At 43.7% G+C, this 17,202-nt stretch overlaps 1 protein-coding gene across 1 annotated transcript in view; it reads right to left on the bottom strand.

Annotated features, from left to right (window-relative positions):
• Positions 1–17,202, bottom strand: part of REV3L (REV3 like, DNA directed polymerase zeta catalytic subunit) — a 242,102-nt gene that overhangs the window by 40,447 nt on the left and 184,453 nt on the right. The window contains 4 exon segments of the mRNA XM_040350250.1: positions 5,410–5,519; positions 6,185–6,391; positions 6,691–6,799; positions 8,786–9,030. Of these exon segments, the coding sequence (XP_040206184.1) occupies positions 5,410–5,519; positions 6,185–6,391; positions 6,691–6,799; positions 8,786–9,030 (671 nt within the window).

The raw sequence follows: 17,202 nt of genomic DNA on the forward strand, positions 1-17,202 counted from the left end.
TACATAATAGTCATAAAAGGGTGGACATGGTCAGCAATAATACTCAGGTAGGCCGTGGCATTTAAACAAATACTCAACTGGTACTAAGGTGCCAAAAAATTATCCCCCACACCCATTACACCACCACCAGCCTGAACCATTGATGGCAGGGTGGATCCATGCTTTCATGTTTATGCCAATTCTGACTCCATCTGAAAGTGGATCACTACCCAAAAGAGAATGCTCCGCTTATTGCGCCACCCCCCCCCCCCCTGCTGCCACATTTGGTTTTGACAGGTACCCACTCCTGCTTCCAATTAAGATCACCAATCTATGACATTTCTGGCCCCTCCTCCTCCCCTGCTGCCTTCTGGGACACAAACAGGTCTCAGAAGCAGGGCTGTGGAGTCGGAGTCGAGGAGTCGGAGTCGGGGGAAATTGTGGGTACCTGGAGTCGGAGTCGGCAAACAATGCACCGACTCCGACTCCAACTAAATTTAGATTGGAATTAAAAGAAAAAAGCAAGTTTAAATGTCCTAATTCACAAAAAGTTATAATTAATGACTTCTCTACTGTAAGAATAAAGACCAATGCATGCAGTGCCTCACGTAACCGCAAAACGAACACGTTTTAAGTGACCGTGAAGAAGCATGCTTTTCATGTGCTTCACTATATGGCACGCAACGCACAATTAGGAGCTGCAATACTTATACTTTCCATAGTGTTGTGTTCTGCTTTTACAGGGAACGCAGCGTCCATGGGTAACCTAGCCTCTCACTGATAAGGGATTAAATAAATATGTTTTTTGCAGGACTAGAGAGTGAGACACTTGTATAAGTGAAGGGAATGGAGGGCCAATAGTTCAAGACTGAAGCTGTAAACCATTGGAAAAACTGCTGTCATTTAGCTAAGGCTAAAAACTTGTAAACTCCGATTGTTAGCTTAAACTTTAAACATGACTATGGGATTCTCCTAGGAAAATCATGTTTTAGAATAAAAAAACGTTGTTTTCATTGTGTTTGTCTTTTGCTTAAACTGTGCAATACAGTAGACTGTTGGCTTCCCAGCCAGTAGTCCTGTGGTAGGTTGCGTTTCTTTCCCTCAAGGAATGTATAAAATACATTTGCATATTAATACAGAGGAGTCGGAGTCGGGGAGTCGGAAGTAAATAAAACTGAGGAGTCGGAACATTTATCTACCGACTCCACAGCCCTGCTCAGAAGATGACGGGACCATTTAGAAAGCACAGTGTGACTCGCGCATAGCCAACAGGAAGGCTTCATTGCTGGTTTCCCTTACTTGCAGTGCCCGAGCCTGCATCCGAAGCCGATTGACGAACCGGCTTGTGGTGCGGAGATCACAGGACCCCTGGACAAGTAAGTGTCCTTAAATTCAACAGCTACAGTATTTGTAGATCAGCACTTTTTGAAATACTCAGACCAGCTCATCTGGCACCAGCAACCATGCCACATTCAAAGTCACTTAAATCACCCTTTCTTCTCTTTTCTGATGCTCTGCTTGAACTTCAGCAAGTCATCTTCACCACGTCTAGATGCCTAAATGCGTTGAGTTGCTGCCATGTAATTGGCTGATTAGCAATTTGTGTTACCAAGCAATTGAACAGACATACCTAATAAAGTGGCCAGCAAATGAATATCTGCCTATAATTAGTATGTTAACCACTTCCATACTGGGCACTTAAACCCCTTCCTGACCAGAGGACTTTTTGCGATTCGGCACTGCGTCGCTTTAACTGACAATTGCGCGGTCGTGCGACGTGGCTCGAAAACAAAATTAACGTCCTTTTTTCCCCACAAATAGAGCTTTCTTTTGGTGGTATTTGATCACCTCTGCGGTTTTTATTTTTTGCGCTATAAACAAAAATAGAGCGACAATTTTGAAAAAAAAAAAAATATTTTTACTTGTTGCTATAATAAATAGCTCAATTTTTTTTTTTATCCTCAGTCTAGGCCGATACGTATTCTACATATTTTTAGTAAAAAAAAAAAAAAAAATCGCAATAAGCGACTGGTTTGCGCAAAAGTTATAGCGCCTACAAAATAAGGGACAGAATTATTATTATTATTTTTTTTTTTTTACTAGAAATGGCGGCGATCTGCGATTTTTATTGGGACTGCGACGTTATGGCGGACACATCGGACACTTTTGACACGTTTTTGGCGCCATTCACATTTATACTGCAATCAGTGCTATAAATATGCACTAATTACTGTATAAATTTTTTTTTTACTAGAAATGGCGGCGATCTGCGATTTTTATTGGGACTGCAACGTTATGGCGGACACATCGGACACTTTTGACACATTTTTGGCGCCATTCACATTTATACTGCAATCAGTGCTATAAATATGCACTAATTACTGTATAAATTTTTTTTTTTACTAGAAATGGCGGCGATCTGCGATTTTTATTGGGACTGCGACGTTATGGCGGACACATCGGACACTTTTGACACATTTTTGGCGCCATTCACATTTATACTGCAATCAGTGCTATAAATATGCACTAATTACTGTATAAATGTGACTGGCAGGGAAGGGGTTAACACTAGGGGGTGAGGAAGGGGTTAAATGTGTATCCTAATTAGTGTTCTAACTGTGGGGGAGGGGGGGTGACTGGGGGGGTGACCGATCTGTGTCTCTATGTACAAGAGACACAGACCCGTCTCCTCTCTCCCCTGACAGCACCGCTGTCTGCGAGAGCCGGGAATGAGAGATGATCTCATATGTAAACATATGAGATCATCTCTCATTGGCCGCACAGATCGCCTAGGAAACGGCCGCTCCGATTGGCCGTTCACGGCGATCTGTGACTGGCTGTGTCCAAGGGACACGGCCAGCACAGCAGTTCCCCGCTGCGCGCTCGGGAGCGCGCGCGGGGAACGCGAAAAGGGGCGGCCGTAAAAACACGGCCTCCCAGAGATTCAGAGCCACCCGGCGGCCGTATATAGTCGTACGGCCGTCGGGAAGTGGTTAATGTTAGTTATGCTTTCAAAATAATTTTTTAATGGGTCTTTCAAGATTTTTATAGGATAAACGCAACGATGGAGGGAGTGTATCTTTTCTAAGTGAATTCCCCACTGTTCAGTCCTTACCCGTTTCTTACTTACCAAGGAGATCATCATATTAAAATTGTGAAACCTCGAACAGGGTGTTAAGCAGGGAAGCCAAAAGCTATGCCCAATAGTTTGGGAGGGTAGGCCAAATATATGCCCAATATTCAGTCTACAGTTTGATACCTTGCCTCTTCATGTACTTTACACTAGGCAGAAAATAAATATAAAAATATATAATAAACTAACAATAAAGTGCAATGTGCTAACTATCTGCGTATCCAACACTTGGTATCAAATACTATCACAGTGATAACATTAATAATTAATACTTAATGTGCAATCATAGCAAGTGCATATAAAATAAAGTGCCAATAAAGTGCAAACAGTATTGAAATCATTGAAGCAGAAGTCCAAACATATTTCAAGTGAATAAAGTCTTCATGCAATTAGTGAATAAAAAGTGTCCAGAATATATATCCCGGGAATCCAAAACATGCAGCCCAAAGGGGCATAAAATGTCCACAGGGTAAAAGTGCAGTGCTCCAAAAAGAAATCCAAAGAAAACGTGCTCCACACCAAATGACCAGTAGTACCAGCCTCTCACCTCTAGGAGGCTTATAACAAGCCTTATGAATATCCACTGGCCACAGCTTCACTTCCCCAATAAATCTGTAGGTCACTTTCACTTCCAAAATATAGCATCAGCATGCGATTCCCAATCCTCTTTCAACAGATCAATGGTTCCCACAGAGTTCATGCAAGGAATAACGCTCACAATGTGCAAAATCGTAGACCACTTTTAATAAGAAGTAATAAAAGACTCACATTTAAAACAGCATAATACGATGTAGTAGGATCTCCCTGCTCCCGGCTGAGAGCAGCAGATAACGTCACCAACGGCTACAATATTGCGTTACGTGGCTGAACAACGCCACTTAATCATAGGGTCTCTTTTTTATTACTTCTTATTAAAAGTGGTCTACGATTTTACACATTGTGAGCGTTATTCCTTGCATGAACTCTGTGGGAACCATTGATCTGTTGAAAGAGGATTGGGAATCACACGCTGATGCTATATTTTGGAAGTGAAAGTGACCTACAGATTTATTGGGGAAGTGAAGCTGTGGCCAGTGGATATTCATAAGGCTTGTTATAAGCCTCCTAGAGGTGAGAGGCTGGTACTACTGGTCATTTGGTGTGGAGCACGTTTTCTTTGGATTTCTTTTTGGAGCACTGCACTTTTACCCTGTGGACATTTTATGTCCATTTGGGCTGCATGTTTTGGATTTCCGGGATATATATTCTGGACACTTTTTATTCACTAATTGCATGAAGACTTTATTCACTTGAAATATGTTTGGACTTCTGCTTCAATGATTTCAATACTGTTTGCACTTTATTGGCACTTTATTTTATATGCACTTGCTATGCTTGCACATTAAGTATTAATTATTAATGTTATCACTGTGATAGTATTTGATACTAAGTGTTGGATACGCAGATAGTTAGCACATTGCACTTTATTGTTAGTTTATTATATATGTTTATATTGGTAAGCGCCCCAACACCCCCCACTACTCATATGATTCTAATGTGTGAACATTAAATTAGTTGTGTCTGCCACCTAGTCTATACTTAATTTTATTTATTTGGTGTATTCACTTTTTGGTGGATTCATTATTTTTATATTATCTATTCTCATTTAATAGTTTGGTTTGCGCATTAGTTCCCCCCATTGCTTAAAGCGGTTCTCCACCCTAAAGTGAAGTCCTGCTGATCGGAACCCTCCCCCCCTCCGGTGTCACATTTGACACCTTTCAGGGAGGGGGGAGGGGGGTGCAGATACCTGTCTAAAGACAGGTATTTGCACCCACTTCCGGCCCGGCATTCACGGGCAAAAGACGGGCATTGCGTCACATCCCGTCGCCCCCCCATTGTGTGCTGGGAACACTCAGCTCCCAGCACACAGCGGGAGCCAATCGGCGGGCGCGACTCGCGCATGCGCCGTAGGGAACCGGGCAGTGAAGCCGCAGCGCTTCCTGGTTTGCTTCCTGGTTCCCTCAGCGTGGATGAGGGGGGAGCAGCAGGGTGACGAGCGATCGCTCGTCATCTGCTGCGGACGCCGCTGGACTCCAGGACAGGTAAGTGTCCTAATATTAAAAGTCAACAGCTGCAGTATTTGTAGCTGCTGGCTTTTAATATTTTTTTTTGGCGGAACATCCGCTTTAAGGCAGAAAATAAAGCTGTGCAGAGAGTACTAAATCAATAGTCTAAGCTACAAAATATGACGTATTTGTAGAAGGAAAGGGCTGTTCATAGAACTGGCCTTGTACCATAGTTAAGAAACAACTGACCTGTCAGTGTCACCATACACCACTCTGGCTCCCCACTTCTTAGTGCCGTTGACAAGCTTTATAGCACGCTCCAAGGTCTCCCGAGCTTTGTGGACAATACTGTCTCCAACCTAATAACAAAACATTGCATATGTCAGTTACGCATAAGGATTTCAGCCTTTGTGCATCATAACCTAAAAACTGATGTTTCTTAAGCTTCAACTTGTTTTCTTCCAACTGTTTAACAGTAACAGTTAATAACCAATTTACACCTGTGTGCAGACATTGGTGTGATCAGGCCTTTATATGTTCTCTTTGAAAACACTCTTAACTACAGGGCATAGATGTGAAGCAGATACAGGGAGTAGAATAGGATTTGTACTTGAAATGCATTTCAGGCAGTAAAACTAATTTCTTACTGAAAGAAAAACAGACACGTATTAAAAGGTTCTTACACAAATCGTTGCCAAAACAAATGTGAGTAAGAACTATGAAAATAACGACAAAGAAGCTCAATGAACATACTATAAAAAAGGCAGAAAAAATATACAGCACACAAGACATTGTTATAAGTGATGAGGGTCTGAAACACGTTAGTAGGCAAGTCTTGATGACAAGGTCGTATTGATGCCCAACCTTACAAGGGCTACTCGGCCACTTGGGTCTGGTCTTTATTTCTGTATTAACTTTTGGCTATTGTGCATTTTCACTCATTATTTTTCCTTTTTCAGTAAAGTTTTATCTGGTAATGCACTATGCCTTTGCGCCCCTTTTGTTTTCTCTTTATGCAATTTACCTCCACACATGGCATTCTTCCAGAGAAGTTGGCAGCGGTGTAGCCAAATGTTACATTCGCTATTAATTTTAGACCAAGTTGACGTGCATCAAGCATTCGTGTAAGGCCTTTGTCATGTTTGTATTCTTTCATGGATTGTTTTACCATTATCCTTGTGTTCAAAATATCCTCAAGCATTCGTGGCAGCACCCCTTTTCTGACAGAGGCCTAAAATAAATAAAAAAAAAAAAAAGTAGTGAAAACACTAAAAGCAATATAGAGAAGCTGCATTTCAGTTAAACGTTTTATCAAGCCAATATACCTTTACACAAATGAATGTGGAGGAGACCTGGGAAACAATTCTTATGTACTGTCAAAATTTGACAGTAATCGTGGAATAGCTTTTGCTCCTAAATAATGCTGTACCTCCACTAAATGTTTGTCCTTAGCTAAAGTGTTGACAACATTTAAATTTTTTTAACAAATAAAGAGAAATCAACAAATGATGGAATGACAGGTGCTCTTACCTTTACAAAAGCAATCCCATTAGGTGATATTGTGATATCATGTCGAAGCTGATGCAACAGGTCTGGAGGAACACACAAAGATGTGCATCCAAATTTGAAGTCTTCACACCTGGAAAACACATAACAACGGTCTCAGATGGTTAAAGCGGTAGTTCACCCTCTAGTACTTGATGTTACCATCGAGACAGGCATTGTAGCGCGAGCTACAGTATGCCTGTCCCGATTTTTTTAACCCCGTACTCACCTCGTAGTCGTCCATCGTAGATTTCGGCTCCCGCGGGGAATGGGCGTGCCTATGGAGAGGGAGGATGATTGACGGCCGGCCCTGGCACGTCACTCTCCCCGAAGACAGCCGGAGTAGGTCTCGGCTCTTCACGGCGCGTGCGCACAGGCTATGCGCACGCGTCGTGAAGACCAAGCCTATTTCGGCTATTTCCGGAGAAGCGTGACGCGCCAGAGCCGGCCGTCAATCATCCTCCGTCTCCAGAGGCACGCCCATTCCCCGGTATCTTCGATGGACGACTACAAGGTGAGTATGGGGGGAAAAAATTCGGGACAGGCATACTGTAGCTCGCGCTACAGTGCCTGATTTAAAGGTAAAAGAAAAAAATTATTTTTTTTTCCTGTCGATAGGGTGAACCCCCGCTTTAAGTTTACAGCCAGAAGCTGTAGACAAATATAAAAACAGCAATCTCACAGAAAACCATGAATGCTGTAAACCTTATTTTTCTTTAAACCTTAGTGTATTCAAATTTTTGTCATCCATAGCTTTAATATTTTTAGTATTAAGGGAAATATCCACTCTTGTAAAAATCTAAATTCAGTTGGCACTAAATTAGAGGTCGACCGATATGGGTTTTTCTCTGGCCGATGCCGATATTTAGAAATCAGGGTGGCCTATGGCCGATATATGATGCCGATTTTTGCAGACGATATTCTAGGCAGTTATTTTTTTTTTCTTGGCAGGCACTAACAGGTGGCACTGGCAAGTGGTACTGGTTGGCACTGATTGGCAGGTGGCACTTATTGGCACTGGCAGGTGCCACTAATTGGCAGATGGCACCAATTGGCACTGGAAGATGGCACTGATTGGCAGGTAGCACTGGCAGGCACTAACAGGTAGCACTGGCAAGAGGTACTGGTCGGCACCGATTGGCAGGTGGCACTTATTGGCACTGGCAGGTGGAACTGGATGGCACCAATTGGCACTGGCAGGTGGCACTAGTTAGCACTGGCAGGTGGCACCAACAGGTGACACTGGCAAGTGGCACTGATGGGCAGGTGGCACTAATTGGCACTGGCAGGTGGCACTGGATGGCACTAGTTGGCATTGGCAGGTGGCACTAGTTGGCATTAGCAGATGGCACTGGCAGGCAGTGGCAGGTTTCACAGCCAATGTAACTGTGTAAAACTGCTCTATGCAGCGCTGCATGAAACTGTATGGAGAGAGAGAGGGGGGAGCTCACAGATTCAGTGTGATGTCCGAGGTGGGCGGGACCTGGGATGAGCAGGCCCCAGCAGCTATCCAGCCAATGATCGGGCTGTTAAAGAAAGGAGCGGGCCACATACATGTAGCGGCCCACCCAGATCCCATCCCATTGGCTGGTGTTGGATAGCTAGGTCCCGCCCACCCCGACAGCCAACCTCACTAATGACAGCTACCCTCTCTCTCTCTCTCTCTCCCCATAACGTTCCCACGTTCTCTCTCCATAACCCCACCCTTCCTCCTCCCTTCTCCACACTCTGCTGGCATTGTTGCGGCCAGTGTTAAATATCTGCCTAATCTGGATAATAAATCGGTCGATGCTGATTTCTCCAAAATGTCCAAATATCGGCCGATATATCGGTCGACCTCTACACTAAATCCAACAAGCTTTTCTGTATCCTAACCAGAAAGGATAAAACATTTTTACCACTTAAGTGCCACACTGTGCAGTACATAGAACTGTGAACAACCAAACGATCAGATAGCCATCAGCCTCAGGGTCTTAGCACAAGGTCTGCCCACGTATGGCCAGCCTAATAATTATGCTTACATCATTCATTTATTTCTGCAGTACAAACATACACAGAAGCAAACAAGCACAGTCCTTACTTTCCCAGGTTCTCCATGTTCCCCAGGCATGTAGAGTAGCAGTAGTTGTATGCAATCACTATGGAGGGATACAAGGACTGGAAATCTAGAACCAAAATAGAGTTGCTGTAGAATTTTGACTCCGGCTCCATTACAAGTGGGATACATTGAGGGGCTCTCATCTGAGCACGTTGCTGGATACTGGGCGTTACAGGGATGTAATTCATTGGCTTAGCAATACGCAGCATCACTGACTCTACTCGGTACTATGGAAATAAAAAATATATATATTCATATATGTAGCTTCTCTGGAATAGGAACACTTTGATTAATAAGGGGGAAAAAAAAAAACATTCAACCTTACACCACCACTTACGCTGGCAAATCGCTGACGATTTCCCAAGATCTGAGCTCAATGAAAATTAATGGGCTCTGGTGTTAGGGATGGGCAAGTGAATACTGTACATGTATACTTTATACCATTGTAGAACCCCCTACTGTATTACTCAATATGAACATGCATGTGCCTCTTTTCCACTATGTTAGGGTTTTCCCTGTATAGTGTGCCTCTGTACATGGTTCTTTTCGTTTTTGTTTTTCTATTGTCACATAGACATCACAAAGACACAGCCCTCATTAAATAATGCAACGTTTGGTGCCTAAATGATATATTGGCAGTTCTGCGCAGTCACGTGAAAGATGTAGTGCTTTTTCACGTATGAGAATGTTGCTACTTGTAAAAATAGGTAAGCAGAGCTTTGGCAACACTGGGGAGGACAGATCTTGGAAGTAACTCTTTAACCACTTAAGACCCGGACCATTATGCATGTAAAGGACCTGGCCAGTTTTTGCGATTCGGCACTGCGTCGTTTTAACTGACAATTGCACGGTCGTGGGATGTGGCTCCCAAACAAAAATTGGCGTAAATTTTTTCCCACAAATAAAGCTTTATTTTGGTGTTTTTTGATGACCTCTGCAGTTTTTATTTTTTGCGCTATAAACAAAAATAAAGCGCCAATTTTGAAAAATGTTTCCTCGGTTTAGGCCGATACGTATTCTTATTGCGATTTTTTTTTTCTTCCAAAAATAAGTATAAGCGTTTATTGATTGGTTTGCGCAAAAGTTATAGCATTTACAAAATAGGGGATAGTTTGTCATTTTTATTATTATTATTTTTTTTACTAGTAATGGCGGCAATCAGCGATTTTTTTCGTGACTGCGACACTATGGAGGACACATCGGACACTTTTGACACATTTTTGGGACCATTGTCATTTTCACAGCGAAAAGTGCTATAAAAATGCTGGGACACCAGAAGAAATTGTGAATGCACTGAGAATATGGGTGACAGCAGAACTATTATATTCCAGCAATGTCACTCATAGCCACAAGAGGCCTGGACAGATCTACATCCAAGGCCCCTTTCACATACACGGACCTTTTGTCCGTTTTTTCATCCATCCATTGATGGGTGAAAAATAGACATCAATGCATTACTATGGAAAAACAGATGTAAATTGATCATCAAACCAGTTAAGTAGAAAACCTTCTGCATGCAGCACCCCCCCACCCCCTGCAGCCCCATCTAAATACATACCCAAGCCCGATCCAGCGATGTGCATGAGAGAAGAGGCTCTCTCCCTCCCCAATGGCTCAGATACAGCCAGTGACGAGGAAGCAGGAGACAGGAATCCCGCTCTGTGTGTGTTATGGACACACAGAGCAGATCTTGGGAGGGAGCGAGCATACATATGTGCCCCTATAGCAAACGATGGGGGCACTCTGCGAGGGGAAGAGTCAGGAGCAACGACAGGGGGCCCGAGAAGAAGAGGATCGGGGCTATTCTGTGCAAAACCATTGCACTAAGCAGGCAAGTATAACATGATTATATATATATATATATATATATATATATATATATATATATATATATATAAATAAATGGCTGCACAGTCAAAAATACCAGAGCCTATTTTTTTGTCCCAGTCTAGGCCTGGTTCATAGGTAATAGGAATTGTATTACTTGCATTATTGTGATGGTGATGTGTCGCATGGATAACGTATAGACTGACTGGTCGGTGCAGGGTTTATTTTCACATCTGCTGAGGTCATCTTTCCCTTGGACTATCGGCCGTTGTGAAAATATTTCTATCTGAACATATTAAGTTGATCCGAGTAGCACTGTTTAACAATATATGTATTTCATCATGTGTGGGATATATTATTACCATGTAGTGTTGATCAAATAATTTAAATGGACTAGATTTCGTCAACAACAATCACAACCACTGTGGAATAAGTCAGACTTCAACAAAATGGTTGCTGCTTTATTAAAACAGACCAAGGCAACATTTTTTTATGTGTTAATCATTAGAGCACTGCTGCCCTCTGGTGGTGATACATGGAATCCTGTATAAGGGTTGACTTTGCACACCGCTGTCCCCTAATGTCTCCTAGAAAAAGTCTATTCAGACCAGGAACATGCAGTCAGGGGAGGTAGGCGAGGCAGAGCCTCATCTGCCATGAACATAAAAAAAAAAAAAAAAAAAGGTTGTAGGTCACACAGACCCCAAATTTGGGGGGCAGGTAGCTCAAGTCCTACGACCTATGGTACCAGAGATACGTGGCTCCTTGCGCAGCCTGTCAGAAGCTACATACAGAGATGCCAGTTTAAATACAAGCTGGCACACTCTGTTTGCAGCAGACAGAGGTTGAGCTCACAGTGCCTCTCCTCACTGCTTGTCAGACACTGAGCTCAATGGACAGCTTTGAGTCTTGGACCAATGGTAAAGTACCATTAGCCCCAGCTGTCCAATAAAAATTCTGCAGTGGAGGCAGGCCTCTCACTGCAGTGTCAAAGAAGGGGCATGTGTCTAAAAGACATATGCTCCCTCCCAGCCCAGCTCTCTTAACTACAAGGAAAAAACATGTGTGTATGGGTATAAGATTTACCCACAATCCCATGTTTTTCTCACACAGTTAAGAGGGAGAATGAGAATCTGCTGCTTTTGAAAAGGTACTGTCATAGTCAAGCTAAATCATATATTATGCCATATAAGATAATAATGTATTATTTATCTATTTACTGTGAAATTACAGGTCTGAAGTTAGAAGTTCAAACTTCAGTAATTTGTCCATTAAGCCATCTGATTGGAGTACAGTTTTTGAAAATATAGTAAATTACCTTAAAAATATATAATTATTATTTGTATATTACTTATGGTAATTAACCCCTTGCCACCCATGCCAATTCTGACACTTCTCTCATACATATAATAATCATCATCATTTTTTTGCTCGAAAATTACTTAAAACCCCCAAACATATACCGTATTTATCGGCCTATAACATGCACCCTAATTTTAAGAGGGAAGTTTCAGGAAAAATAAAAAAACTTTCCACAGACCCCTTGTACATTCCAAAGCCCCCCCTGTACATTACACAGAACCCTGCAATAACACTACGCAGGCTTCCAGCACATTGCACAGGCCCCTACACTCCCAGTTTCACGAAAAAAAAAAAAAAAAAGATTTTACAGGTAAGTATGAAGAAAAAATTCTTTCTTTGAGTACATCAAGGGACAGAGTTGAGCTAATATTCATTACCTAATGGGACATATGCCATCTCTAGGTGAATAGACACTGGTAGACAAAGTCTTAGACAGGAAGTCCAAGACCCCTCCCATACAGGAAGTACATCAGTTTTGTAGCAAGCACTGAATCCTCAAAAAAAAAAAAAAGGTCCCATTATTTATTCAAAGAAAAGGATTTTACAGGCAAGTATGACAAAACAATCCTATTTTCTTTTTCATCATACATCATGAGACACAGTTAGGCTAATATTCAGTACCTAATGGGACGTCCCAGAGCAAAGGCTTGAGGGGAGGGAGACACCCTGCCAAACAATAGTCATCAGACCTTATACGGCAGCCCACAGTACACTGCAGCCGAATCCTCGGCTGCTCGAACATCCACTTGATAATATTTTGTGAACGTATGCACTAAAGACTAGGTAGTAGTCTTACAAATCTGAGCCACAGATCGCTGATGGCGAAGGGGCCAGGAGGTTCCTACACCCCTGAGCTTTACGTTTCAGACCATATACAGAAAAAGAGTCGCCCGTGGGACTTTAAATGAGGTGGTCACAGTTTGCCACTGAGTAACAAAAAGTAGTAACAGTATAAATGTTTATTAAAATTGATGTATATACATGAATATAGCATAATAGCTCAGCCAATGGATTTGCACATAATAAAGAGAATAATTAAAATGGATACAAACGTTATACAATGCAGTATATACAAATGCACGCATCAGAGAACCTGACACACGTTTCGCGAGATGGATGCGGATGGGATGTATCTAAATAGATAAAGAGATGTGTCACAGTGGTAAATGTAAGAACAATGGTAGAATGGGCTAGAGCAAAATGGCCCAATACTTACCAATGTAACCAGAGTTTCCATCGCTGGACCCCAAAATTGATGGCAGCAGCCAGAGAGTGTGGCACGGGAGCTGAGGGGGAGAGAACAGACAGATACCCCCAGGGGGGACGCCAGGAGGCAGACATGGTATGGATGAAGGTGAATAATATTTTGTGAACATATGCACTAAAGACCAGGTAGCAGTCTTACAAATCTGAGCCACAGATACCTGATGGCGAAGGGCCCAGGAGGTTTCTACACCCCTGGTAGAATGAGCTTTACGTTTTAGACCATAGGCCTTAATGACCAATTGACGGACCCATTTGGCTATGGAAGTTTTGGAAGCTGCCTGTTCCTTCTTGGGTCCTTTTGGTAAAACAAAAAAGGAGTCTGATCCTCGGATCACTGCAGATCTAGACAAAAAAAAAAAACTAGACTGCCTAGACTGCTCAAACAACATCCAAGGAATGCAGCCGTCTCTCTTCCGTTGAACAAGGCTGAGAGAAAAAAAAAAAAAGGCAAAATAATGTCCTAATTAAAATGAAAGGCCGACAACACTTTTGGCAAAAAGGATGGAACAGGTCGTAACACAACCCTGTCATGGTGAAGGATTTTTATGGTTCCCTGCACGAAAGGGCTGCCAACTCAGACACCCTGCTAGCCAAGGTGATGGCTATCAAGAAGGATAGCCTGCGTGACAGCCAGTCTAATGGAATTTCCATGATAGGCTCAAATGGTTGTTTCTGTAACACAGACAGCACCTAGTTAAAGTCCCAAGGACACATATGACCTAATGGGGGGAAGCAAACGAGTTGCCCCCTGCATAAAGGTTCAGACCAGCGACTGTGAGGCTAAAGGCCTTTGGAAGAATACTGACAGGGCCGAAATCTGACCTCCGATTGTACTTAAAGCGAATCCGATTTCCACAGCTGACTGTAGAAAAGAGAATTCTCCCAATCACGTATTTTTGAGGATGCCATTTTCTGGCTTTACACCAAGCAATATAAGTCTTCCAGACCTTATGATAGATCTTCCTAGTGACAGATTTTCTAGCATTTACTAGGGTAGACACCACTGGTCCTGAGATGCCACGGTCCTTCAACACCCTGGCATCAATAGCCATGCCGTCAAATTTAGACACCGTAAATTGGGGTGAAATATAGGACCTTGAGACAGTAGATCAGGTGGTTTGGAAGCGTCTAACAATCTCCGGGAACCAGGGCCTTCTGGGCCAGGCTGGTGCCAACAGAATGACTGGAATCCCCTCTTTCTAAATCCTGCACAACAAATGTGGAAGGAGAGGGACAGGGGGGAAAGCATAAACCAGGGAGTACTGGCTCCATGAAACTACCAGAGAATCTGCTCCGATTGCCAGAGGATCTTTTGTTCGGGACACAAACTGCTGTAGCTTGTTGAACCTGGATGCCAATAGGTCAACCTCTGGCCATCCCCAACGCTGGCAAATTTCCTTGAACACCCCTGGGTGTAGGGACCATTGTCCCAGGCAGATCTGCTGGCAGCCGAGATAATCTGCTTTCCAGTTCTCTCTCGGATATGGACTGCCGATAGAAAATCGGCACATGTCCATCTGCCCAGGCTAGTATGTGGTTCACCTCCTTCAGAGCTGAACGACTCCTGGTACCGCCTTGGTGGTTTATACAGGCCACTGCAGTGAGAATGTCGGACTGAACCTTGATAGGGCAGTCCCGAAGCTCCACCGTCCAGGGCCGTAGGGTAGAATCTGTTCTTGAACACTTCCCTTGAGCTGCAAGCCCCTTTAGGGTCGCTCGCCAGCCTGAGAGACTGGCATCTGTAGTCCAAGTTACCGGGAGGAAGGATCTTCCTTTCGCAGGTTCTGATCGTGCAACCACCAGCTTAGGCTTAAGTGTGCCCGAGGAGATGAGAACATTGTATAATGCAGGGCTTGCCCTCTCCTGTTTCAAGCCAACCAGTTGTCTTGTTCTATAGGCCTGGAATGGAACTGGGCATAGGGCACTGCCTCGAAAGTCTTCCTAGAAGACTCATACAGAGCCGAATGAAGGGTTGCCCGGTGCCCCTTATCTGACGCACCTGATCTTTCAGGGCACAGATCGTTTACGGGTGGCAAAAATACCCTTGCTTGGACCGAATTCTAGGATCAGACCTAAATACTTCAGACTTTGAGCTGGTCTCAAGGCTGACTTTTCGGTATTATATGATCCAGCCTAAGCTTTCCAAATACTGCACTGTGAAGGGTATGCTTTGTTCTAGAGCCTGTAGTGAGTGATCGCTGAGCAGGACGTTGTCCAGATACCCGAGCACCAAGATCCCTTGGGCCCTTTAAAGACCCAGTACTGGTGCTAGGACCTTTGTGAACACCCGGGGAGCTGTGGCAAGCCCAAATGGTAGAGCCACAAACTGAAAAGGACGTTTCTCTACTGCAAATCGCAGGCACCTCCGTTTAAGCTAAAAGATAGGTACGTGTAAATACGTGGCTTTTATAGCAATGGAGGCTAGAAAGTCTCCCATTTGGAATGAAGCTACAACTGAGCGCACAGACTCCATCCGAAAGGACTGGATTAGTAGATACTGGTTTAGGGATCTTAGATCCAAAATGGGCCTTATTCGAATAAAACCTTGCGGCCCTTTTGGATACAGGAACCTGTACAAGCACTCCTTGATGTACTAAATGATGTAGTGCCTGAAACAGTAAGTTTATTTTTGGAAGATCTGAGGAAACGCTGGATCTTAGAAACCTCTGAGGGGGTACACCCCGTAACTCCAGCTTGTAACTGTGGGATATAGTCGAGGTGACCTACTCGTCCTGAACCACTGTTCTCCAAATGCCCACAAAGTGCAGCAGTCTTTCCCCCTACCCAATAGACTGAGGTTTAAACAGGGGACGCCTGGTATTTCTCTTTACAGGAAGTAGAGTGCGTTTCCCTCCGGAAATCTTTTATATATAGTTGTCCAAATCTTCACTAAACAAAACGTACCCGATGAAAGAGGAAACCTGCCAATAACTTCTTACAAGAAAGCTCTGCTGACCAGTTCTTAAGCCACACAAGTCTGCACATATATACAGACAAGAGAGCCAAATGAGAAACCTGCTATATTGAATCCTTTAAGGCATCAACAGCAAAACAGTGCTCAAGAAATATCTGTATTTTTAGCAAGATCATCCTCCTGGTAAGGCTCGTCAGGCTGTCTGACCTAATCCTTTACGGACTGGAAGATACCAATTGCTGCAGCAGCTGGCTGAATAGATGAACTGGCCAAAGAAGCCTTTAATAATGACTCCAGTTTCTTGTCAACAGGGTCTTTCAAGCCCTGTGCATTGTCCACCGGACAAGGAAGAGACAAGGAAGAGACTGCTGCATCTACAGCTGGCATGCTCCACTTCTTAATTAACTTTTCATCCATGGGATATAAAAAGGGAAAACCTCTTAGGAGGACTAAAAATCCTGTCAGGATGTTCCCAATCAACATACATCGCCTGTTCCAACAGTGGGTGTAAGGGAAAAGCCTGTGTGGCCCGAAGAGGCCTCAGGGACCCCAAAGAGGACCGGGGGGGGGGGGGGTTTAACCTCTGTAGGAGGCAGAAAGAACCAGCTTGGTAAGAGTCTGGATCAAAAGCCTCTGCGCCCGAGAGGCAAACACCAACTGGATATTTTCTTGTCCAGATTGCTCAGAAGCAGACTCATCCGACGGGCCAACCACAGAATCCTGAGCTTTTAGCCCTTTCCTATCCTCAGCCCATTCCTGCTCCTGTTCCCCCTCCCCTGAGCCTCCAAACTAGGAGGCTCAGGGGAGGGGGGATCTGTCACGCTTGTTGGCACCCTGTGGGATGGAGGCAATCATTCCAGCAATCCTGTGCTCTATAACCCGGCTAGAGCTGAGGACAGTTCATCCTTGGTGATATAGGGTCAAGCAGCAGCGTTGATTGAAGGCACCATACCAGACAGGTGCAGCGGCTCAGATTGCCTGGAAGCCTCTGGTCTTTCAGGGGATACAACACTAGGGATACGACTAGGTT

The sequence above is a fragment of the Rana temporaria genome, chromosome 4 (genome assembly GCF_905171775.1).
Source record: "Rana temporaria chromosome 4, aRanTem1.1, whole genome shotgun sequence".
NCBI lineage: Eukaryota > Metazoa > Chordata > Amphibia > Anura > Ranidae > Rana > Rana temporaria.